Source organism: Pygocentrus nattereri, chromosome 18, assembly GCF_015220715.1.
Source record: "Pygocentrus nattereri isolate fPygNat1 chromosome 18, fPygNat1.pri, whole genome shotgun sequence".
In the NCBI taxonomy this organism is placed as follows: domain Eukaryota; kingdom Metazoa; phylum Chordata; class Actinopteri; order Characiformes; family Serrasalmidae; genus Pygocentrus; species Pygocentrus nattereri.
In genome coordinates, this window is record NC_051228.1 from 39,474,715 (window position 1) to 39,500,891 (window position 26,177).

Genomic DNA, 26,177 nt, shown 5'->3' on the forward strand with positions numbered 1-26,177 from the left:
ATTTCACCTCCACGTTTAACCCATCTGTGCAGTGAAACACCACAATAGTGAACACACACACACACACTAGGGGGCAGTGAGCACACTTGCCCAGGGAAGCCCTATCCACATTGGGGGTTAGGTGTCTTGCTCAAGGGCACTTCAGTCACGTACTGTCGGCTCAGGGGAAACAAACAGGCGACCTTCCAGTTACAGGGCTGGTTCCCTAACCTCTGGACCACGACTGCCGCAAAGTCTTAATAGAGACCACCATAACAGGTCTGACCAATCCAGTACCAGGTTGATATCAGTAGGGTCTGCAGGGTCAGATAACTGAGGATAAATTGATTAATCAGTTCAATCCAGTAACAAATCTATCCTGAACAGGCTCACATTCACACTGTGTGATGCCGTGTGGTCAGCTGTGTATTTCCTCCAGTGGGGAAGTAAAACCCAAGGAGTTTTGGGCTTGATCACCTACATTTTGCAATTAAAAATATCTCATTAAAAAAAGTTTTGTGAGTTAGATTTTACACTGAACTATTGTTTTCTTCAAAGCTAATGCAGCTAATAAACAATAGAAGTCAATAGACAGCATTTTTCTGTAGGCACAGCCCCAAAACTTCCCTCAATGCGCTGAAAACGCACCCACTGAGAGTTTTGTTGGTGTGGTTTTGGACACAATGACGTAAAAAGACCAAAACCTCAGCAGCTTCACCATTTTAGTCAACAGTGTTGAGAGGAGTTTTGATGATCTACATCAGTGCTGAGTAAAAACTGTTCACGTGTGATTTTTTTGCCAAACTACTTCTTTAAAGCTCACTAGTTTTTGAAGAAAAGATATTGGATCAGTATCAATATCAGCCGATAATCAATGTTTCAGTATCGCAGGGAGAAAAGAAAAGCAGTATCGTGGCAGCTCTAGTCTTGAGCTACAATGGGTTAAACATCCAGAGAGAGAGAGAGAGAGAGAGAGAGAGAGAGAGAGAGAGAGAGAGAGAGAGAGAGAGGAAAAAGTAAGAAGGAGGCACGTGTGATCATTCATTATAGTCCAGTCCAATGGTCTTGGAATGTGTGGGTGTGTTAAACTTCCCCCTCTCTGTGTCTCTCTTTGAAACACACCTACGACTCTCGGCCGCACCGTCACTGCCTCTTCAAGCTCCTCTCAGACGCAGCTGGTCCGCTCTCAGGTGAACACAGGACGTCCAAACCATCTCACCGCCCATTCAGTTCACTGCGGAGGGCTGCAGAGTCCGATTACACCCCGTTCACCAAACCTGTACTGAGGAGCTTCTTTCCCAGTTCCCTTCTCCTCCCTCTGACTCTCTCCGTTCTCTCCCTCTCTCCGTTCTCTCCCTCTCTCTCTGTGCGCATGCTGCTGCGGGCCTTTTTGAATCAGAGTGTGTCGTACACACTCGCCGGGCTTTACACCCTCTTATGGATTCTTCCCTGTGTTCGGAGTAAGACTCCAGGTAAGATCTTCTCTTTTTAATCATGCAGCACTTATTTGCAGGCTCAAAGTTCAGCTTGCCCGTCCTGTACCATGCCGTGAACTTGGAACGTCAAACGATGAATCGTTTTCCTTAATGAGTCACTTTAATCTGATCCAAAGCGGCACTTCAAAGCTTCTGTGCATGACTTGGTGATTTAGCTTCTGTTTGATGAAAGTTTTACTGCTTTTCTTTCCGCTTCAGTCGCGCCTTGTTTGAAATATGAGGCCATAACTCTATTTACATATCACTCGTGGGTAAACAGAAATAGTTTAAGGGTCATTAAGATTAGCACTGTTGCTAAATTTGGCTGTTGAATGCTGCACGTGCTTGGTGATAATGCTGGGGTTTGGAAGAACACCGGCTGGCTCTGGAGAAAACATCTGGAGACCATATGCAGTCATGTTATATAGCAGGAATTCTGCTCCAGGACCAGTTTAGGTCTTCACCATTCTAATCGCTTCTTTTCAGGATCCTGGTGCTACACGAGATGTGCTCTTCTGAAGCCCTAGACTGATACGGGTCTTAGTTTCTTGAGGATGAAACGAGATTTGTAACATTTGTAACATTGTAACATTTTCTGCGTTTTATCCGGTGTGATGTACAAAGAAATGTAGCATTAGGAGTTTTGTCACATTGGCAGCAGGGCAGTAGAAGAGGGGCATGTGACTCCAGAGCCACACGTTGCCTCCACTGATAAATTATGTAAACACAAGTTTTAAAATGTTCAGTTCAATCTTTAGTCCATTTAGTCCATATATGGTAAACTAAGGCCGCTTTGAAAGGGGTTGTTCACAATACCACAGAACTGTGCTTTCCTTGGTTCTCTACCATTCAGTGGATCTGTAGTGTTAGAGTTGTGAGTGTGAAGAACCTCCTGAAAGTATGAGGCTTTAAACCTGGACTGACTTTGAATGAGGTGCAATAAAGGCAGCCAATCAGGACAGGGGTCATTTACATACACTCACCTGTTCAGTTGCTTGTTAACACAAATAGCTGATCAGCCAATCACACGGCCGCAGCTCACTGCATTCAGGCCTGTAGAGGTGGTCAAGACAACTTGCTGAAGTGCAGACCGAGCATCAGAACGGGGAAGAAAGGGGATTTAAGGGGCTTTGAACGTGGCGTGGTTGTTGGTGCCAGACGGGCTGGTCTGAGTATTTCAGAAACTGCTGATCTGCTGGGATTTTCACGCACAACCATCTCTAGGGTTTACAGAGAACGGTCCGAAAAAGAGGAGATATCCAGTGAGCGGTCAGTTGTGTGGACGAAAATGCCTTGTTGATGTGAGAGGTCAGAGGAGAACGGGCAGACTGGTTCCAGATGATAGAAAGACAACAGGAACTCAAATAACCAACCAGAATCTCTGAGGAACGTTTCCAACACCTTGTTGAAAGTCTGACAAGAAGAATTAAGACAGTTCTGAAGGAAAAAGGGGGTCCAACCTTTTACTAGCAAGGTACCTAATAAAGTGGCCGGTGAGTATTTCAGTCAGATAAAAGCATCGGAACAAACACAGTCTGTTTAATTCTAAATGATAAAGAGAGTTTGGACAAAGAATGTGGCCATATTTCATCTGCCTGAACAGTCAGACTGGAATTCATTCATACTTTTATGTCGATTCAGCAGAATTTTTATTATAATTTCCTCATGGAAACAGACCTTACAGGGCAGTGTCATCAAAATGCATTACCGGACCGTTCTACTGAAAAACTGAAAAAAAAAAATTAATTAGTATTCAGACCTTTTTTAAACAGGAGGGAGTGAGGCTGCATCCCTGTCCCTCATGGCCACATGGTGAGCAGTTAGATCCCAGTGTTTTAAAGTAAATGTCTGAAAATCAGTGAGGAACATTAAGAACATTCAGGCGCTTCTGAAAACAGACACAGCTGAAATCAGGCGCTCCTGAAAACAGACACAGCTGAAATCAGGCGCTCCTGAAAACAGACACAGCTGAAATCAGGCGCTCCTGAAAACAGACACAGCTGAAATCAGGCGCTCCTGAAAACAAACACAGCTGAAATCAGGCGCTCCTGAAAACAGGCACAGCTGAAATCAGGCGCTCCTGAAAACAGGCACAGCTGAAATCAGACTCAGCTGAAATCAGGCACTCCTGAAAACAAACACAGCTGAAATCAGGCGCTCCTGAAAACAAACACAGCTGAAATCAGACTCAGCTGAAATCAGGCGCTCCTGAAAACAGACACAGCTGAAATCAGACTCAGCTGAAATCAGGCGCTCCTGAAAACAGGCACAGCTGAAATCAGGCACAGCTGAAATCAGGCGCTCCTGAAAACAGACACAGCTGAAATCAGGCGCTCCTGAAAACAGACACAGCTGAAATCAGGCGCTCCTGAAAACAGACACAGCTGAAAACAGACACAGCTGAAATCAGGCGCTCCTGAAAACAGACACAGCTGAAATCAAGCGCTCCTGAAAACAGACACAGCTGAAATCAGGCAGAGCTGAAATCAGGCGCTCCTGAAAACAGGCACAGCTGAAATCAGACTCAGCTGAAATCAGGCACTCCTGAAAACAAACACAGCTGAAATCAGGCGCTCCTGAAAACAAACACAGCTGAAATCAGACTCAGCTGAAATCAGGCGCTCCTGAAAACAGACACAGCTGAAATCAGACTCAGCTGAAATCAGGCGCTCCTGAAAACAGGCACAGCTGAAATCAGGCACAGCTGAAATCAGGCGCTCCTGAAAACAGACACAGCTGAAATCAGGCGCTCCTGAAAACAGACACAGCTGAAATCAGGCAGAGCTGAAATCAGGCGCTCCTGAAAACAGACACAGCTGAAATCAGGCGCTCCTGAAAACAGACACAGCTGAAATCAGACTCAGCTGAAATCAGGCGCTCCTGAAAACAGGCACAGCTGAAATCAGGCACAGCTGAAATCAGGCGCTCCTGAAAACAGACTCAGCTGAAATCAGGCGCTCCTGAAAACAGACACAGCTGAAATCAGGCGCTCCTGAAAACAGACACAGCTGAAATCAGGCGCTCCTGAAAACAGACACAGCTGAAATCAGGCGCTCCTGAAAACAGACACAGCTGAAATCAGACTCAGCTGAAATCAGGCGCTCCTGAAAACAGACACAGCTGAAATCAGGCGCTCCTGAAAACAGACACAGCTGAAATCAGGCAGAGCTGAAATCAGGCGCTCCTGAAAACAGACACAGCTGAAATCAGGCGCTCCTGAAAACAGACACAGCTGAAATCAGACTCAGCTGAAATCAGGCGCTCCTGAAAACAGGCACAGCTGAAATCAGGCGCTCCTGAAAACAGACTCAGCTGAAATCAGGCGCTCCTGAAAACAGACACAGCTGAAATCAGGCGCTCCTGAAAACAGACACAGCTGAAATCAGGCGCTCCTGAAAACAGACACAGCTGAAATCAGGCGCTCCTGAAAACAGACACAGCTGAAATCAGGCGCTCCTGAAAACAGACACAGCTGAAATCAGACTCAGCTGAAATCAGGCGCTCCTGAAAACAGACACAGCTGAAATCAGGCGCTCCTGAAAAGACACAGCTGAAATCAGGCGCTCCTGAAAACAGACACAGCTGAAATCAGGCGCTCCTGAAAACAGACACAGCTGAAATCAGGCGCTCCTGAAAACAGGCACAGCTGAAATCAGACTCAGCTGAAATCAGGCGCTCCTGAAAACAGACACAGCTGAAATCAGGCGCTCCTGAAAACAGACACAGCTGAAATCAGGCACAGCTGAAATGTCTTGTAAAGTTTCAGTAGTGACATGATTGGGTAGGAAGGTTCAGTGGTTTATTTTAATATAATAACCATAATTAAAGGTACAGGATCACTCAAAGCAAAATGATTTTATTGTGCCCTAAAGTCCAAAATGTATTTTCAAATCTGACTTTGAACCAGTTTAACAGAAAGACCGACGGTTACACTCGGCATGACCTTTCAGTTTGGAACGCACACAAGCACAGGTAGCATAAATGAATGAGGATGACGTGAGAGATAAGAATCAAACGGCGAAACAAAAGAGCCAAAGGAGTCTAACACCGACCAACACAGGCTTCAACAAGCACAGAAACTCCCAGATGACCTGTTCAGACTGAGCTCAGATACAGGTCACATCACAAAGGATAATGTCAACCTTAAACTACTTCAGATTTGGGCTGTAAGTCACGTTGGGGGCACTTTTACCTGCTGCGGTTCTTCTGTGTGAAGAGCCTCTTGAAAGTACGAGGCTTTAAACCTGAGCTGTGTTTTTAATGAGGTGTAATACAGGCAGCCAATCAGGACAGAGGTCGTTTACATAGTGGTCCTTCAGGTTTTAGTGTAGTAACCCACACTAAGACCACATTTCACTCCTTTTGCCGTGAAAAAAAGCTGCATTTGTAGCAGATCACTCAGAAGTACATGCCAGCAGATGTGGCACAATCTGGTAAGAGTACATTTGGAGACCTCAGTGTTCCAGAGCAACATTTCTAGAAGACTCCAGATGTGCGAGTCAGTGTTGTGAAGTGGCTGGACTGAGATCCAGCTGCCAGTGCTGGCATTTCAGAGAGGCCATGAAATCACTCCTTCTGCTGGGTGGAGAAATGAAAGGCCTTTCATGAAGGAGCCTCACCGTTGCTCTGTCTAAACACGGTGCGACTGTAAATATTGAGCCTCACTCTGGCGTCACACTGTAACAGCGCAGTGGAATGTTTTCGCAGCAGTTTGTGGAGAATTTATAATTTCAGATCTCAACTTTCGCAACTTTCACAAGCCGCAACAAGAGAGGAGCGTCAACACTGAATCCACTTTACTGTGGTCCTTTCAAAAGGGATCACTTTTTAGCTCGGAGCAAATCGAGGAGGGCTTGACGGGAATTCCAGATAAGCATCAATATTAAAGAAAAGAACACATTTAAATATTTATTTGATGTTACAGTCAAGCTTTCCTCAAAACAGTGGAGCAAGTTGGAGAATTAGTTTAGAAGCAGTTTAGCTCAACTTCAGATGAAGTGCTTCAGAAAAGTGTTTAAAACCGAAACATTTGGATTGTGTGGATTGTGTGTCCCCACGGTCCTGAGGGAGAAGCGGCTTGGAAAATTGATGGATGGATGGATGGATGGATGGATGGATTGTGTGTGTTCAGTGGCTTCAGTGTCAATTCTGTGTGTTTCACACAGCTCCTCATTTACAGCCTGACTTTAAAACCTCAAAAGAGCTTAGATTGAAGCCCAGTCTACAGCGTAGAGGCCAGAGGTGTCACCCACTACAGTCCACCGTCAGGTGCTTACAGTGGACCTCCAGTTCTGGGAGGTAGAACGACACTCTAGGCCCTTCGGACGTCCTGAAGTCTGAGTTTTGCTACTGACTGAAGAGGAGCGGGACTCTAACCAGGGCGGATCAGATGTTAGAAATGGAAAATAGTGATGTCATAGACATTTTTCATTTATTTTTGTTTATTTATTTATTTTTTACCAAGCTTTGACATTCATGGCCTGAAATGAAGGCCTAACTGTGACCGTCGTGGTTCTCCACTAAAAACATTTTGAGTCCATCTAGTCCACGTGTGGAAACTCAACTGTAAATTGAATTAGTCATTTTTGTGATGTCACAAGAACCATCACACACACTCCGTCTGTTCAGCCTACAGCGCTAAAGCTCTGCTCATTCACCAACTGTTAAGATTAAGAGATACTTTTTTGATCCCACAAACGGGGAAATTCCACCTCCGCATTTAACCCATCCATGAAGTGAAACACCACATACACACTAGTGAACACACACACTAGGGGGCAGTGAGCACACTTGCCCGGAGCGGTGGGCAGCCCTATCCACGGCGCCCGGAGAGCAGTTGGGGGTTAGGTGTCTTGCTCAAGGACACCTCAGTCATGGACTGTCGGCCCTGCGGATCGAACCGGCGACCTTCTGGTCACGAGTCCGGATCCCTAACCTCCAGCCCACGACTGCCCTGAGACACTGGTCAGTCAATTTTGCATGAAGGGACGTGTGTGGACCAAGCCACGCTGGAGAATGCGGGCATGTTCTTGGTACAAGAAACCACACACATGCCGTAACTGGACCTCCGGGAAAAAGATCGAGAGTCCTATAAGATACAGATAAGACTGACAAAACCATCTAATTGCGTCAGATGAAAGAGTTGTTTAGTTTTTGTTGCCAATGTTAAACGTTTCTCTAATATGGATGTATTTAAATATGAATGTCAGCGCCAGCTTCAGCGAGGTACTGGTAAAGCCTTGTGTGTGAGGGTGGCTGGTAATTCAGGCCTGTGAGAAGTACATGTTGGCAGGAAATGTGGGCACGACTGCAGATTCACAGAACAGATCCTCGCTTTGATTTTGAGAACAGGACGCCTCACCTCTGTGATTAGCAGCGACCACAGACGCATGACTCACGCTCCTCGCTGGCTCTAACAGCAGTCTTTAGCGAATGACACCAGAGCCACTATTAAAGGCGCTTAGCTCATTTTCCAAGTGAGTGTCTCTTTGCCGAGTCGCTGCACCCCTGAGGTGGGCAAGTGTTCACCATTTAAGCTTAGACACTAATTTCTAACACAAATCACATGGCTACGCTGATGTGGCTTACAATCAACGAAAGGACTTCAGTCAAATGTTTTCCTGAAGTGAGAGTCATAACCAACAGGAGGCTGCGTCTCAGTAAACATCTGGAACTGCAGAACCGCTTTACTTCCATAATAATGGAATTTTCCATTAAACTGTTAGAGTTACAGATAATGGACACCACCAGCGTGTCCCAATTCAGGGGCTGGATCCTTTGAGGGACGTGGTCTACGAAGGCGTGTCCTACAAAGCGTGATGAGACCCGCGAAGGCCGAACTCAAACGAGCCGGATTGCCCTACGGCGGATTTCCCGTTTGTGCCCCAGCACCGCTGTTCCCAGCCTTACCGCTGCGCCACGAAACGCCGCTCCTGTCAAGTTATTTTAGAGACGGAGCCAGAAACTTTGATTTTAGTTGATTTTATTTTTTTATTTATTAGACCTGGACATTTTATTTGGACGGTCCACTGTAGATGCTCTGTAAATACTCAGTCCATCTTTAAGGAACACTCAACTAAATATCAATTAAATAAAACAGAACTTCAAGTTCAGTGTGAATTTTATTAAATCTAACCTTAATGCTAAATCTAGTCCTAATCTTAACCTCAAGGGGAAACCTACTCCTACTCCTACTCCTACTCCTACTCCTACTCCTAACCCTAACCAAAGCCAAACTGTTGGTGATAATCAACTGAACAACTCCAGAAAGTTTGGTAGTGATTTAGGCATCTGCAGAGCGTCTATAGTGGACCATCCAAATAAAGAGGGACCTTTATTTTTTTAACATTTGTCATTAGCCATTCGCCTCAATACTTAAACCCAGTACTTAATTACATTTAAAAGTGCTCTTAAGCTGCCGTCCGCGTCTCTGTTGATGCTGCCAGGGTCTCAAATCCTTGTCAGCACACAATGATCCTTGGGATTTGTTGGCTGGCGAATTTGCCGTGGAAAAGGACACAATTGTTGGCCGCATAAGAGGGAGTCTTTGAAATGGGGCAGCTTAGTCGCACTGCTGTGACACAGTCGGCCTTCAAACGCGGCCTCTGCATTGGGACGTGGCCTCTGAAGGACGCAGCCTCTGAATTGGGACGTGGCCTCTGAAGGACGTGGCCTCTGAATTGGGACGCGCTGTAGTTTTGCTGAACCGTTCCTTTAAAGCTTGCCATGAGCTTTCACTTCTCACTGTAATAAGACGTGAAAGCCCATGGAGAGCCTTAAACAAACGGTTCACAGAAACACTCATTTACTCAAATGTTCCTTCAGCTTAAATGTTGGTCGACCGGCTAAGACGTGTTTGGTGTCTGAAGTTTGGTGTGACATTCCTGATCCAGAACACAGGATGACGACACCAGCCAAGCCCACTGGGGCCTGACAAGGCGCTGAGTTTTGTTCTGAGTTTGTGAAAAATGTTTACTACATCACCAGGATAGGGCTGAGCTTGGTTTGGGTTCTAATGAGTGGTTTTTATGTAGTAGATTTGCTTTTATTTAAAGAAATTCCAACACTTGCGTAGTTTCTCTCCTGCGCCCTCTCAGTGTAACAGTATATAGCGTATCTCCGGCGGTTGAGGAGTGAGTGAATGTGTCTGACTGGACTGACTGAAACCAGATCTCACTGCTTCCTGCAGTAGCAACAGGAACTTTAGTGCAGCTTAAGAAAAGCCTGGACTTTGTTAGTATTTTGTCACCAGTGACAGAAAAACCTACTGGTTAAGACTAAGATGTGTAAAAAACCAGCCTGTGGTTCATCCACCTTGGTGTGTGTTGGGATCGATTTAGCCATACCAGGTTGTGTTCAGTCTCAAAGCCAGTGCTGGACAGTAACTGAGTATCTGAGTAAATGTAATGAGTTTCTGTACTTTAGTATTTTTGGTGTATCTGTACTGAAGTTTCTCTGTTCTGGGAGACTTTCTCCTTTCACTCCACTACATTTCAGAGTCTAATATCCGACTTTTCCCTCCTACATTTTGAGAAATCTGTCGTTCCTTTTGGTTTCTGTGTGTATAAAAACGTAACATGTCAAAACGAAAGAAGCGCAAAGCCAGAGCACCAATCAGGGCCCAGCGGTCACTTTGTTTAGAGCTGGTTTTGACCTGTTGGTCATACCGACCCAGTGCAGCACGCGGTTCAACGTCAGCGCAGCAGCGTAAAACTTTGGGAGAGTCTGTTCAACATAAATGATGAACTAACCTAACTTTGTGTAAATAGAGCACAATATAGAAATATGTCCACATATGCAGTCGAGACTGACGCGGCTTTTTTCTGAATTTCTACAAACACCATTTCATTTTATAGTAAATGAGTTTGGGCTGGTTTATGTTTATGAACAGACGCCTACAGATCAACATAGTAAAGGAGCTCATCTGTGATCCTGAGTTTAAAGCCAGTTTTTATTCAACTTAAACTTGGAACTAAGTTGTAAATAAATCTGAAACTGAAACTTTGCTTGTGTGTAAAGTGATTTTTAAAAGCTACTTAAGTACAGTAACAAATTACGTTTACTTAGTTACTGTCCACCACTGTTCCTGTGCGAGTGTGGGTCAGTTTAGGAGAGTCATTAGTTCAGACTTGTTCAAAGCCTGATATTCTGTGGGTTTAGATGTTGTGAACAGCCTAACAAAAAAATGGATGTGGGCACTTTTACCTGCTGTGTGAATGTAGACAGGGGTCAGGTTCTCACGTCAGTATTAGGACCTTTTAATCCAGCATCAGTACCTGACCTCACTAAAGCCAAAAGCAGCCGTCTCACAGCGTGGACACAGCGTGGGCAATAAGGTGATTTGATGCAATATTGATGATGATGATCGATAGGTAACCCGATGACAGCGCTTAAAGGCAATAATCAGTACTTTGGGAAAGAGAGAACGAGGAGTATTTATAGCGGAATCTGTTGGGATACTGGGGATCACATTCCTTTAAGAAGTGTAGTAGTTGAGAGTGGAGGTGGTTTGTTGAAGCTGGCTGTTCGCTCTGCTATGCTAGCTTCACCTACAGGCCTCTTCTCCTTGTGCTCAATCTTCTTTAGGAGCTTCACTGCACTTCAGTGTGTCACGTTGCAATAAAACAGCCAAGCTGAAGTGTCCGGATTACATTACCTCAGAGCAGCTAAATTGGCTCTATCCCTGGAATGTTTTGAAGTAGAGGAAGTCCCTCTGATCACTGTCTATGGCCAGGAAATGGGATCAGCAAAGGGCATAAAAAAAATTGTAGAATTTCCCAGACAGCTTAGGAATTCCGGTGGTTTATATGAATTAAACTATAAAAAAATTGTGAAAATATGTCCGTGTTTCCCAACCACGTCTATAACTGAATTCCAGAGTGACCTTATCATAATGGAAAACACATCATGGGCATGGCTTTAGTAATCCATTGCAGTCTGAAGTTTCTCCAGTAGAGAGCGCTATTAGCACACAAGTCCTCATGACTCGTCACCAGAAGCTCATGAAGGGTGACATCAGTTAAAAGACAGGAGAAGCAGTTTATGATGTTTGGTTACGCAGTATTGCACTGTGTAATATGTGAACTTAATAAGGATTTTCATTAAAACCATTGATGTAAAATCATAGGAACTGTCCACTCACTGTCCACTCTATTAGACACTCCTACCTTGTCGGTCCACCTTATAGATGTAAAGTCAGAGACGACAGCTCATCTGCTGCTGCGCAGTTTGTGTTGGTCATCCTCTAGTCCTTCATCAGTGGTCACAGGACGCTGCCCACAGGACGCTGCTGGCTGGATATTTTTGGTTGGTGGACTATTCTCAGTCCAGCAGCACTGCTGTGTCTGATCCACTCAAACCAGCACAACACACCACCACCATTTGCTATGAAATAAATATTTTCCTCAATTCTTTAATACCTTTACAGCCTCCCTTTGCAAAGATAACAGTTCGGAGTTTTCTCCTATGAGCTTAATGAGATGGGAGAACATGAAGGATCTGAGCTGATTCCTCAATACAGAACCTCTCCAGATCCTTCAGATTTCCAGGTCCACAATGTGGACGCTCCTCTTCAGCTCATCCTGCAGGACAGGGGACTGGAGTGCAAAACCTCGATTCTGTGGTCAGTGAACCATTTTTGTGTTGATTTTGAGGCGTGTTTTGGATCACCTTCCTCCTGAAAGACCCAACCATGGTCCAGTTTGTTGATATCTGCTGGTACTTGATGAAGTCTGTGATCCCATGCATGAAGTAAATTGTCCAGGGCCTTTAGAATCAAAACCACCACAAAATCACAGATGCACCATCATAATTCACACTGGGGGCGAGATACTTTTCTGTTCTGCTAGTTCTGTGTCTGCACCTCATCTCTAGTGTTAGTTACCAAAAACCTCTATTTTGGTCCCATCTGATCACAGAACACCCACTGCAAGTTCAGCCCCACTGAAAGTTCCAGCAACATCTGGCAAAGTGGAGGAGCTTGAGTTTGTTGATTCTTTATAGAAAGGCTTCCAACCCAAAAACTTGTGGTTATGTAGGTGGTGTCTGATTGTAGTTTGGGAGACGTTCCAACCCCAAGACCTATGTAACGTCTGCAGTTCCACAGCTGCGATCCTTGGAGATTCTTTGTCCACTTAACATCCTCCTCACTGTGCGTGGGGTCATTATAGACATTCGTCCTCTTCCCATCTCCAGTTGTTTTGAGGCTGCTTAATTACTGCGCAGGTAGTGGAAATTGGCATTTGCAACTTTTTAGCTATTTTCTTGCAGTCATTTCCTGATTTGTGCAGCTCAACAACCTTCTGTTGATCATCATTGTGGTTTTCTCTGGTCTTTGTCAAAGTGATGCACGACTGATGGAACTCCTATACATTCCCTAGTGAAACAGGAAGTTATGACTGCCCATTTAAGTGCTCCTCGTTGCTCAGGTGACCTTAAATATATATAATTTAATGGGAATAAATAATTGTGGCACACAGGTTTGAGAAAAGTGTTTATTTCATACAAGATTGAGTTTTTGCATCAAAAAAAGATTAGATGTTTGTTAGTATTTTTAAAGGAAGATCAAGAGATGAGCAATAAAGAAAGATGAGCAGCAAGTTTTGTCCACCAGGGGTGCCAATATTTGTCAAGGGCACCTAACATAAAGAAAGTGAAGGTCTCTGAAGGGATGGCAGGGAGATGGACCCAAGTGCAGAGAGGAGAACCCGTGAGAAAAGGTCTGCCGATGTACTGATTGGTGGCCCGAGGAGTTACCGCTGCACCACAGGGAAGCACAGGCGAAAACAGGAAAAACACCAACGAATGGGAAATAAAAAATGGCAGGGAAAGGGCAAACAAGGGGGACGCTGAAAGGAGCCCTCTCAAACAAATGCAGCGATGGAAAAGTGAAATAAGACACTTCCTCTGTGAAGAAGGAAGAAGGTCAGCTTTATGTAAACATGTTTTGTATGGCTTGAAGCCGTTTCTTGGAGCTGTTCCAGTTTTGGGGCAATTTCTTTTCCTGTTTTTCCAGCCCTCTTTTCTCTTTGTTTAAATGCTCACCTGGGTTAAGGTACCATACCCGTCACCCCTCTACCAAGCTGTGACAAAGGGCTGCTGTTTGCCACAGCCTTAAGTAGAGGAGTCCACAGGTGTGCCACGTTGGGCACAGGGCTACTGGGAATTGGAGTTCCCTGAACTTATGGCACCTTGCCTTCTGCTGGCGGCCAGCGGTGCAGGCTGGGCCCTTACAGGAAACTTATAGAAATTCATAAACATTGATCAAGTCAATCAATGTTTTTAATATTGTATAGTTGACCAGGACAACAAAACAACCTCAGTGATATTCACTATATCTACAAAAGTTTGTAGACACCTGCTAATTCAACCAGGGAGTTTGTTGGCCCTGCTTAGAGTTTATACAGGCTGTGTGAATGCAGGGGAACCCCCATGTCAGTAAGTAGCTGAATTCACTAATAAAAAAGGGGTGTCTGAACACTTTGAGACACATAATGTACTGTACATGCTGCAGACTTGAAACTAAAGGGTTATCTTTATTTATAAGTAGCTTAAAAAGGTTAAAAAAACACATTTTACTCACTTTTCTACCCGACCTTTTTTTAAATATAGTGTTATGTAATAACATGTAAACACTTGCTTTCAAATCGCTCCCCAGTCCATACAGTTCAAGGAAACTAAACTACAAAAACTGCCACTAAAACAAACTCATTTACATAAACATGTCTATTCAGCTTACAGCAGTTTAGCCCTGAACATTCAGTGAAACCCAGTACAGAGCCAATCCAAGCAGAGGTCATTTACATATACCAGTCATAAAGGCAAAGTCACAAGAACAGCCTAATTCAAGGGAATGTTAAGTTGTACGTTATCTCAAGCAATGTCATATATAAAATGTTATAACACACCAAGAAATGAGGTAAATAAGAAATAACCACAAATGATTACTGTTTAATTTGAAACAGGTGACGTTTTACCTTTACAATCATCCCACAATCCATTTGCAGCTATATACAGTGAAATCATTTGGATTTATGCAGAAAAACACACCAAAAATTTACCATAATGTCAGAAACAAAGCAAGTCCCTCTGGAAAGAGCTTAAATCTCGCCAGTTCTCAGAACGTCCAGTCCGTGCTCGAAGGCCTTTTCATGCCTGTATGAGATGATGCAGTTCATCAGTAATCCAGGGTGAGTCTGGTTCCCATCCAAACTCTCGGCAGGACACCAGATGACTGCAGCAAAGTTCCTCAAAGCCACAAGAAGTTGGTCCTTGGCTCACAGAACCGAAATGTCCAGTTTAAGTACTAAAGAGCCAATCAGGATCTGGAATAAGTCTGGAGATACACCCAGACCAAATCCAGTACAACCAAAATCCTTCTGGAAAAAAAAACTAAATCATGTATAAAACACTTGAATGAGATTCCCATCCATCGCTTTCTCTACATCAAGCTAACTTGGTGTGAAAAGCTTCACAAGACACAAACACATTACTCACGTTGAGACAAAGAGCGTACAGTTCTCCAGCAAAGGTTTAAAGGAACATGTTTCTTCAGCCCTTACTTGCCAGACATACTTAATTTTCCCACCAAATCTTTCCTTCTCCTCAACTAGGGGTTGACACTGCCCTCTAGCAACTGGGCAAGGAACTTCCCCAGTGACAGAGACTGTCACGCAGTGATGACCCTCAGCTGATTTTGAATGGTGAAGTGCCCATTATGAGTTATAAATTCATGCACCGCCTTTTTTGTTTTCCTCAGATGTTGACGTCATGTGCATCTACTCTGAAGACTGCATCTTGCCTTGTTCCTTCACTCCAACTGACGATGCGGTTGTTATTCAATGGTACCAACAGGAGAAGCTGATCTACAGCTTCCGGCAGGATGAAGAGGAACCTGACGACAGCAGCATGTCGCTGTTCACCGACGAGGTGTCCAAAGGAAACGCTTCCCTGCTTCTGAAGGACAGCAGTGTTCAGAGCAGAGGACGGTACAAATGTGTGATCAATGCCACCAACGCTGTCAAGGAGTCCTTTGTCATCCTGAAGGTTGAAGGTTAGTCTTGTTTTTGAGTGAACTGTTAGGGAGGTAAGGGATGGTTTTGGCTATACGTTTAAACCAAAGAGATAATTTGGCACATTTGACTTTACAGCCACATGTGGCGTCTACCTGAGTGAATCAGTGTGTCATCAATGATAAATGCCCATGTAAGCCACTGTGAAAAACAGTGTGGTTGTAATCTTTACAGTTATAGCTTGTCTTTTCAACAGTTTTGCATTTAATGCAGACTAATTTGTTTGCTGACCTGTTACTTTAAGAAAGAATGGGTGGGAGCTGTCGCCTCACAGCAAGAAGGGTCTGGGTTCGATTCCCCGGCCGGGCGACCAGAGTCCTTTCTGTCTTTGTACGACTGCGTCATTTTCCTCCCACAGTCCAAAGACAAGCAGTCAGTCCGATTGGACATGCTAAATTGCCCCTAGGTGTGAGTGTGGGTGTGAATGTATATGTCTGTCTGCCCTGTGATGGACTGCTGACCTGTCCAGGGAGTATCCTGCCTTCCACCCAATAACTGCTGGGCTTCAGCTCCGTGTGTGTGTGTGTGTCCAGATTTAGACTAGATCCCAAGTGTCTATCACAAGTCAAGCCCGTGGCACAGTCCTGTCCAGCTTTGCAAAATAATTTAAATTTTCTATTAATATTAACCTGTTTCACAATGAGGTGCATTAAAGTCACTGTTAACAGAAGTCAATGGAACACAATGTAAAGAGCAGCGTTTTCAAATTATGTCAAAAACTGAAAAAAGACAGAAATGGAGATACGAGGTTTTCTTCTGACAGCAGCAATATATATATATATATATATATATATATATATATATATATATATATATATATATATATATATATATATATATACACACCATAAATGAATGACTGAGATGTTTTAATGTTGTAACTTACAGCCTTCAGCATGTTTGTAACGTTAAGACACTATATGCTTATTCCAGCTCCCATCAGCAGGATCTCCATAGAGGCCAGCGCCACCGGGCAGCTTCAGTGCTCATCACATGGTTTGTATCCATCTCCTCTGTTGACGTGGTCCACAGATCCAAGCACCGGTAACCTGCAGTCTCGCACACGAATGAGTGCGGATTCAAACGGCCTGTACAGTGTGGAGAGCACGCTGCAGAAAGTGAACAAGAGCTCCCCGATCACCTACATCTGCACCGTCACATCCAAATACAGCTCACAGTCATGGAAGGCCTCACTGCTTCAGACAGGTACGGGATTAAACCTCAACCTCACTGCAGTACTAAGAACTAAACAGAAGTCATCACCTTTGGAGAAGTTTCAAATTATATATATAAACTGCAGTTCTATGACTTAAAAGTGATGGAACAACATGAGACTCAACATGAGTTACTAATAGTACTACCAAATTAGGGAAACGTCCACGCTTGGAGACGTTCAAGAGGCTACAAATACAAATCTGCACACACACTCTTAAACAGAAAGGGTCCAAAACGGTCTCTAAGGAGGACTGTCATAAGGGAGAACTTTTGGCTCCTTAAAGAACCTTTCAGCAGTAAATGGGATGTATGAGTGTGAAGAACTTTCACATCATATAAAATTTCTGCACAGTGATGAACGAAATGCACAAATCATGTACCTGAGTTAAAGTCGAGACCCCCAAGGTAAAATATTCCTCCAGTAACAGTAGAAGTTCCTCCCTTTAGACCTCCACTGGAGTAAAAGTACTAAAGTATTTCCCTTCAAATGTACTTAAGTATAAAGTAAAAGTACTAAAAGAGTAATTCTGGCTCTGATGTCCTGTTATCATTTTTATAACCAGACTGGCTTCATGAACTCATTTCAGGTGAAAGTCCTCCAGCGTCTCTCTTGGTAAACCAGTCTTTTAATAGAAGGTCATTAATTAGTGACGCTGACGTCTATTAAAATGATCAGAAGCACAAAACACTGAAGGTAAACAGTTTCCATCAGGGAGAACCGAGTGGCTCTGAAATCACTTTTTACACACAAGCAAAGTTTCAGTTTCAGATTTATTTACAACTTAGTTCCAAGTTTAAGTTGAATAAAAACTGGCTTTAAACTCAGGATCACAGATGAGCTCCTTTACTATGTTGATCTGTAGGCGTCTGTTCATAAACATAAACCAGCCCAAACTCATTTACTATAAAATGAAATGGTGTTTGTAGAAATTCAGAAAAAAGCCGCGTCAGTCTCGACTGCATATGTGGACATATTTCTATATTGAGCTCTATTTACACAAAGTTAGGTTAGTTCATCATTTATGTTGAACAGACTCTCCCAAAGTTTTACGCTGCTGCGCTGACGTTGAACCGCGTGCTGCACTGGGTCGGTATGACCAACAGGTCAAAACCAGCTCTAAACAAAGTGACCGCTGGGCCCTGATTGGTGCTCTGGCTTTGCGCTTCTTTCGTTTTGACATGTTACGTTTTTATACACACAGAAACCAAAAGGAACGACAGATTTCTCAAAATGTAGGAGGAAAAAGTCGGATATTAGACTCTGAAATGTAGTGGAGTGAAAGGAAAAAGTCCAGAACGGAGAAACTTCAGTACAGATACACCAAAAATACTAAAGTACAGAAACCAATTACATTTACTCAGTTACTCAGTTACTGAGAAACCAATTACCTTTTTCCTAGAACCATATGCCCCAAAACCACTTTGCTTCTAAGACTGACTACAATGATAAGACTTAAAACATCAGCCAAGCAGTTCTAATCTAATGTTGTTCCCCAGGTAACAGTTCTAACCCATCAGTTTGTACTTCAGTGTAACTGTCTGGGCTGCAGAACTGCTTTGCTTCAAAATACTGTATCTCTGTAAAATGTAAAGAGGGGAGAGTGAAGCATCCGTGTGCGCCGCATCTTTAGCAGCTGATTAATTTGTCCTAGTTTTGCTTATTTTACCCGTTTTACAATTGAATCGCCTGTATGGTCAGCGGTGTGACTTCACAGGCAGCGGTGTGACTTCACAGGCATAGAATTTTGTTTGTCTAACTTGTTTGACTAAATCTGAGGCCCATTCTTTATATGAACTTCAGCCACTGCTCTGATGTGTTCTTGATGCACTGAAGGTGAAATCTGCCCTCTAGTGTTTATGGTGGTAACTGCAGACACATCTCTTCCATTTTCCTCTTTTTCCCACAGAAATGGTGGGAAAGAACGGCCAAGAACTGGTCATTCCATGCATGGCTCCGAAAAATCTGAAAAACTTCACTCTCACTTGGACTTTCACGAAAAAGAACAAAAACAAGGATATCCTTACCTACCACAGTCAAACCCACAAGGTCATGAATCAGTGGGAGGAAGAGGCAGAGCTGGACCTGGACAAGGCTCAAAGTGGGGATGGATCCCTTTATCTAGATGATAATGAGGTCTCAAGGCATGCTGGGAAATACACCTGTACATTCTCAGGCCCCCGGGTCACATACATAGTCCAAACGTCCGTCACCGTCAGTGCTTCCAGTGCAGCTGCACAGAAAGGTAGGAAGCTGGGAAACGTTCAGGGTGTGTAGGATTTATGCGTCCAGTTGTATGCAGACCTTTGAACACCCCTGGCTACATGAACGTCCCAGATTATTAACGAATTACAAACTTCAAGCTTATTAACTTATCAGCTTAGTTAATTTAGTGTAGCTTTTATGTACATTATATTCAGCAAATAAACGTGATTTGCTTTAAAATGTGCTCTCTGTAGAGAAATGTTAACTTATTTTCACAAAAAATCAACAAAATGTTTTTTAACCACAGGTTTCCAGACTCTGGATACTGTATGCACATTATTTATGTTCCCTTCATTCATATCTGCCCATATCTCTCTGTAGAACAAAGTAATTCTAAGCTGTGGGTGCTGGCAGTGGTGGTGGCTGCACTGGCTGTCCTTGGTGTCCTTTACTACTTGTACAGAAAATACGGAGGTAAATGAATCGTACATTTGTCTGTTTTATTTTCATATGCTTTCCTATAATTACTGAAAATGAAGATTAAATAATTCATATTGTTAATTACATATTATTGGTGATGGAACAAAATCTCTGAAACCCAAAAAGTAACCAAAGTGTAGATTATTCGGTCATTTTGCTCTGTTTCTGTTGGTCATGAAGTTGTGATGCAGTATAAATGGCAGCTGGCTTTTTAATTTTATTTTATTAGTTATTAAATAAAAAAAAAGAAAAATGGTGTTATAAGGTTGTGTTCTGTGACTCGTTGGAGCTACAAGGTTCCAGGTGTGAACGGGGAGCAGGGCTGGGAAATTTGGTGTTTTGGGTTCAATTCACTCACACTGACCACTGGATAATCAACACACCACCTCATGGCAAAGAATCTCTGAGGATGTGAGGAATAGAACTGCTGCTCTCCACAAAGACGCCTGGGCTATAAGAAGACTAACACCCTGAAACTGAGCTACAGCTCGGAGGCCAAGGTCATCCAGTGGTTTTCCAGGACAGGTTCCACTCGGAACAGGCCTCGTCAGGGCCGACCAAAAAAGAGTTCACGTGTTCGGCATCATATCCAGAGGTTGGCTTCAAAACATAAACGCATGCGTGCTGCCAGCATTGCTGCAGAGGTTGAAGAAGTGGGAGGTCAGCCTCTCAGTGCTCAGACCATATGTCACACAATGCATCAACTCATTCTGCATGGCTGTTGTCCAAGAAGGAAGCCTCTCCTGAAGTTGATACACAAGAAAGCATGGAAACAGTTCGCTGAAGACAAGCAGTCCAAGAACATGGATTACTGGAACCACGTCCTGTGGTCTGATGAGACCAAGATAAACTTGTTTGGCTCAGATGGTGTCCAGCATGTGTGGTGGTTCACTGGTGAGGAGCAGCAAGACAACTGTCTCTTGCCTACAGTCGAGCATGGTGGTGGTAGCTTCATGGTCTGGAGCTGCATGAGTGCTGCCGGCACTGAGGAGCTGCGGCTCATTGAGGGAAACATGAATTCCAACATGTGCTGTGACGTTCTGAAGCAGAGCACGATGCCCTCTCTTCAGAAACTGCGCCGCATGGCAGTTTTCCAACTTGATAACGACCCCAAACACACCTCCAAGATGACCACTGCCTTGCTGAAGGTAAAAGTGATGGACTGGCCAAGTACGTCTCCAGACCTAAACCCAATTCAGCACCTGTGGGGCTTCCTCAAGCAGAAGGAGGAGGAGGGCAAACTCTCCAACATCCACCAGTGGAAGAGGATTCCAGTAGCAACCTGTGCAAAAGTAACCAAAAAGTAGATTATTCTGTCTGCTTCTGTTAGTCATGACGTTTTGACACAGTATAAATGGCAGCTGGCTTTTTCAAATGATGTTCTATATAAAACAAAAACAAGCAAACCGGTGTTACAAGGTTGTGTTCTGACGCATGATATGAGCGTAAAAGCTCATAATGTGATGTCTTTTGTCTGTAGGAAACCCTAAAGCATCAGAGGAAGACACAGAGATGCAGGCAGTGAAAGGTACTTCTTTTACTGTTTAAACCAAACAAGCTGAAGTTTAAACCACCTAAACTTCACTCATTGGCAGCTTTATTAGAAAAGCATAAGAACAAACGGTTTGCAATAACAACTTTGGAAGCGAGGTGCAAAAAGGTTTATTAACAAAAGATATTAAGTTACTCTGTATCGTTTTTGTGATGTCCATTAAAGAATCTTATTAAACCAGTAAACGTTTAAAAGCATGTGAGTGGAAAACTGTCCTGAGTGGAAAGTGTTTCACTGTTGATCTGCTGCTCGAGTTGTTTAAACATATCTGTGCGGCCGACGCCGGAGAGAGAACGAAGGAAACGGATTTTTATTTTCAGTATTTGAATATAAAAATATTAAATCAGTAGATTTTGGTCCTTCATTGTAGGCCGGATTAATATTTGTAGAATATTTTCAGCCTTTTTTCTGTTTTCACTATGTGAAAAGGTCCTATAAGAAATTTATACTTACTAACGATTGCTTCCTTCCTTACAGGCAAAACGGAGGAGTTACCAGCAGAAATCAGACCGCTGAATGGCAAAGGAGACTCTTAGCTAAGGAAAGAAAGAGGGTTTAGGAAAAGGGGGCATGAAGTTTTAGAAAAACTAGAGAAATTCTTCTAAATTTTTTTATTTTTTTGCATTTGTAACCTGTGTTGGAGGCTTAACTGTGGCTCTAATTCACTCCTGACTGAGTGTAACCGTGTGCGTTTGGTTATGTTAAAGACTCGCCTGCTGCTTCACACCTCACAGCCTCGGGCAGGTCAATACTAGTGTACGTGACCACACAAGTGAAGTGCACGCTTTTTGTGCAGTGCTTTGGCAGCTGGGCTCATGTCCCAAAGCAGTGCTATACAGGTCTTAATCTCTAATGAGTGGTGGAGCTGAGACTGAGAGTGGCAGCGAGCAGTGTTTAAGAACAAGACGAAGCGTGAAAGTTCCTACGCATGTATGAGCTTCTCTGCTGAGCTCCAGCTTTTTCAGTAAGCGCACAAATACAAGTCGACTTTACTGGCTCCCAAACGGATCCTCGTTCAGTTACGATCAAAACGTGTTACTGAAGATGGACAGAGGGACAAAACACAGGAAAATCCATCAGCCATCGACAAGCAAAGGCAGATAAAAGTCAAAAATTAGAAAAACGAACAAGCCGCACCTGCAAACACAGCTGAGAATTACACGGAAACCGCAAGAACAAAACCAGAGGCAAACTCCGACGGGATGTTCCCAAGCCGGAATGTTCCCAAGATCCAGGGGGAGTTTGTGATTCACATCTACAGCCTCATAAGATCCACACTTGTTTTGTCTTTATTTACAAAGTACAAGTCGCTTTGAGTCGGCTCCCAATGTTCATCCGACTCGTTTGCAAATGACACACATCTTCATCACATAAACCAAACCATCAGGGGCAGTCGTGGGCTGGAGGTCAGGGATCTGGCCCTGTGACCGGAAGGTTGCCGGTTCGATCCCCAGAGCCGACAGTCCATGACTGAGGTGTCCTTGAGCAAGACACCTAACCCCCAACTGCTCCCCGGGCACCGTGGATTGGGCTGCCCACCGCTCCGGGCAAGTGTGCTCACTGCCCCCTAGTGTGTGTGTGCTCACTAGTGTGTGTGTGTGGTGTTTCACTTCACGGATGGGTTAAATGCGGAGGTGGAATTTCCCCGTTTGTGGAATCAAAAAAGTATCACTTAACTTATCAAAGCAACACTTCACTAATACATCTATCAGCTGTATTGATCTGTCCTGCGAGTGACCAGCTGATTAGAACATGTTCTCCCTTGTTAGCCCCAAACCTGTTTCACGTTGGGTTAGTTTGTCTTTGTTTTTGTTCTTGGAAGTTTTCAAAGCCGTGTTTCCAGTTTTTGCCTGATTTTAGCCCGTCTGGCTGAATCCAGTGAAACTGGTAATCTAGTAGATTTTTAATGACATTTACAGCGTTTAGCAGACGCTCTCATCCAGAGCGACTTGCAAGCGGTGCTCTGTTGTCACTCAGAGAAAGTGTCTTTGCTTGTTACAGGTTAGAGAGACAGTCCTGAGCTCAGACACTGCGAGGAACAGAGGTCCAGTGCAAACGGTGCAGTGCTATGATAAATAATATGGACAATAATAACCATAATGCCATTTTTCCTCAGAATTAAATTATCAATAATATCGCTAATGTGGCTTTGTTGGGAATAAAAGGTGAGACTCAATGAAGAGCCGTTTGGAAGCTTATGGAGTGGCTCTTATTGGTGAGCTGAGCTGATTCATCTGACTTAATAAAAACAGCAGAACACCCATCACTCGGCAGCTGAGACGCAAGGTGCACAGCAGAGTTGAGGGAAACAACACCAGCAAACTGAAACATAAATGTTTATGGACCATTTATATCTTACCTTAAAAACGGCAGTGCGCTCACAGCAACTCCACAGCAACCGTTTTATTTAACACAAACTAACATTTTGCCCTTTTTTGCTTAATGAGAAACTAACTGAGGTGACGATGGACGGCAACGGCTGCTCAGCAGTGACTGAAGGACTAAGAAAGTAAAGCTGAGCAGCTTGTGCACGTTCAGAACATATCACTGTAATACAAGAACAACACCGAACATCTGATTAAAATATTGAAGTTTAAATTACCAATGTGTTTCCAGTTTATTTTATTGTCTTCTCACTCTGGCTCTGGTTGGTTAAAAGGGGTTTGAAGTCTTCTCAGGGCAAGCTAAGCCCGTCAGTGCCTTCTCTTGATGCTGGGCCTGGGTTGGTCTACTGGAGAGCTTATATGGGCCAAAGTTTTTGGTTGGATTGTTATTGTTGGATCACGATGGCCCATATTCACCAAAGCTGTGAAAAAGCACAGATCTGACCACTTTTTTCTCCAGTTTTCTCCTTAATTTAGTTGCAACCACTTCCACCCACATGATCCCACTATCTTTAGAAAGACCACCTTCCTCTGAGTCGTCTGAAGCTCTCCACTACATCTTTTCAAGCCGCGGCTAATGCAGCATCACTGGACAGCTGAAGAGGAACGCTACCTGCCAGTTCTGTCACATCAGCTATGAGACACCTGTGCAGGCTTGCAGTGCGCTGAGTGATGGGGCAGAGGGGCAGAGGGGCAGAGGTTCCTACCCACCCAGAGAGATCGAGGCCAATCGTGCTGTCTTGGATTCCTTTGCATCTGGATCATGAAACCTTCATACAACATGGAAACAAAGAGAGATTTCAGTGCAAATGGTGAATCAGCTTCAGGTCGTAAAGTCAGAGAAAGTTTCTTTGAGCTGCCACGTCAAAATATTTCTAGAAATGTTCTCACATTTTTCGGACGAGCTGATCAGAAGGAACTGTTTTGTTTTGTGTTTGTTCCGTCTGCTCCCCAGTCTTTCTGCACAGGCTGCGGGGTGAAGGGGTTGACACGACTTGAGCTGTACCCCTTTTCACCCCGCTGTCCTGAATGGATATGCAGTATGTAACCAACCATCTTGGATTACCTTACATATGATCTTTGATAAATCAAGTGCCAGCCTACCAGTACCCCACTCACTTCTCATTTACATGAGGCATTTACTAATTCATGCAGATTTTTCCACAGGGAACCACTAAAAATAATGGCCTTCAGTGATTTGTGCGTTTTTAAACACTGTGTCCACTCACTGTCCACTCTGTTAGACACTCCTACCTTGTCGGTCCACCTTGTAGATGTAAAGTCAGAGACGACAGCTCATCTGCTGCTGCACAGTTTGTGCTGGTCATCCTCTAGTCCTTCATCAGTGGCCACAGGACGCCGCCCACAGGACGCTGCCCACAGGACGCTGTCGGCTGGATATTTTTGGTTGGTGGACTATTCTCAGTCCAGCAGCGACACTGAGGTGTTTAAAAACTCCAGCAGCACTGCTGTGTCTGATCCACTCAGACCAGCACAACACACACTAACACACCACCACCACGTCAGTGTTACTGCAGTGCTGAGAATGATCCACCACCCAAACAGTACCTGCTCTGTGAGGGTCCATGGGGGTCCTGACCACTGAAGAACAGGGTAACAGAGTATCAGAGAAACAGATGGACTACAGTCTGTAACTGTAGAACTACAGAGTGCAGCTATACAGTAAGTGGAGCTGATAAAGTGGACAGTGAGCGCAGAAACGAGGAGGTGGTCAGAATGTTCTGCCTGACCGGTGTTTATATGTATGTATATATTTGTATTTCATATTTACAGATACAGATTGCCGTATCTGAACTTCAGTACCTGTCGGGTTCCTACAACTCATGAAATAAACTAACATCTTTAAAACTTTCTTAATATAAAACTGTAATATAATGAATCTAATTAATAATGTAACCAGTGCTACGTCTGCTGCACACATACCCGTTCCCCTCTTTCAACGTGAGATTCCCATTGAAATTGAAAAAGCACTGAGGCGGATACTTGGGGGCTGTTTGATGTTTTTCACACTAGCTGGGAGAATTATTCCTTCTGCAATAAATAAATAAATAAATAAGTAGAGAGATTCATGCTGGCTGGCACCACAGATGTCTCTAGATCACTGGCTGGCAGTCACAGCTGTTGCACCACGTCGACTCCCACTGCTTGTGTGATGCGTTTGCATAATTTAAACTGGACATTACAACAAAATTAAAGACAGTATGACATCCACCCATCCATCCATCCATCCATCCATCCATCCATCCATCCATCCACCCATCCATCCATCCATCCATCCACCCACCCACCCATCCATCCATCCATCCATCCATCCATCCATCCATCCACCCATCCATCCATCCATCCATCCATCCATCCATCCATCCACCAATCCATCCATCCATCCACCCATCCATCCACCCATCCATTTTCTAAGCCGCTTCTCCGTCAGGATCGCGGGACAGTATGAAACAAGTCCATCTTAAAGCAGCTGGGACCTCTTGCTTGGTCATTTGCTGAATGTTGGCCTCCCTGTACTTTTTAAAGACAGAGCAAAATAAAAGTCCTGTGAGAACGGCGATGCCGAGAGCTACATCACAACGCTGCACTACCACAGCCCAAACCATAACAGAGAACATCCTAAATGCCAGTTTGAGTTGCATGGACATATCTGACCTTTGTTTCTGATGTCGTCTGTATGTTACAGTAAACATTTACTTAGCATAATTAAATCCATTGTTTTCTCTTCCTACAGCTCAAATATTAATATCACCTGAAAGCAGCAACGCTAAATGTATTTTACATTGCAGTCCATGACTG

General features: G+C 44.0%; 2 protein-coding genes across 2 annotated transcripts in view; one reads left to right on the forward strand and one right to left on the reverse strand.

The window, feature by feature from the left end:
- Positions 1–1,173, reverse strand: part of gabrr3a (gamma-aminobutyric acid type A receptor subunit rho3a) — a 48,899-nt gene extending 47,726 nt beyond the window's left edge. Inside the window, exon 1 of the mRNA XM_017722500.2 lies at positions 1,102–1,173. The gene's annotated coding sequence lies outside the window, so the exon portion shown is untranslated. The remainder of the gene's footprint in view (positions 1–1,101) is intronic.
- On the forward strand, positions 1,118–22,432 carry hhla2a.1 (HERV-H LTR-associating 2a, tandem duplicate 1). The gene is made up of 7 exons (XM_017722501.2): positions 1,118–1,451; positions 15,211–15,504; positions 16,457–16,729; positions 18,646–18,981; positions 19,323–19,415; positions 20,902–20,949; positions 21,451–22,432. The coding sequence occupies exons 1-7, from the start codon at positions 1,352–1,354 to the stop codon at positions 21,507–21,509; spliced, it is 1,203 nt and encodes a 400-aa protein (XP_017577990.1). The 5' UTR covers positions 1,118–1,351; the 3' UTR covers positions 21,510–22,432.
- Positions 22,433–26,177: the final 3,745 nt, after the last annotated feature.

Bases quoted from the DNA above. Each gene is read 5' to 3' on its own strand.
- hhla2a.1 (XM_017722501.2), top strand. From the start codon at position 1,352: ATGCTGCTGCGGGCCTTTTTGAATCAGAGTGTGTCGTACACACTCGCC. The intron at 15,505-16,456 runs GTTAGTCTTGTT...TGCTTATTCCAG, and splicing joins TGTCATCCTGAAGGTTGAAG to CTCCCATCAGCAGGATCTCC. The intron at 19,416-20,901 runs GTAAATGAATCG...TTTTGTCTGTAG, and splicing joins CTTGTACAGAAAATACGGAG to GAAACCCTAAAGCATCAGAG.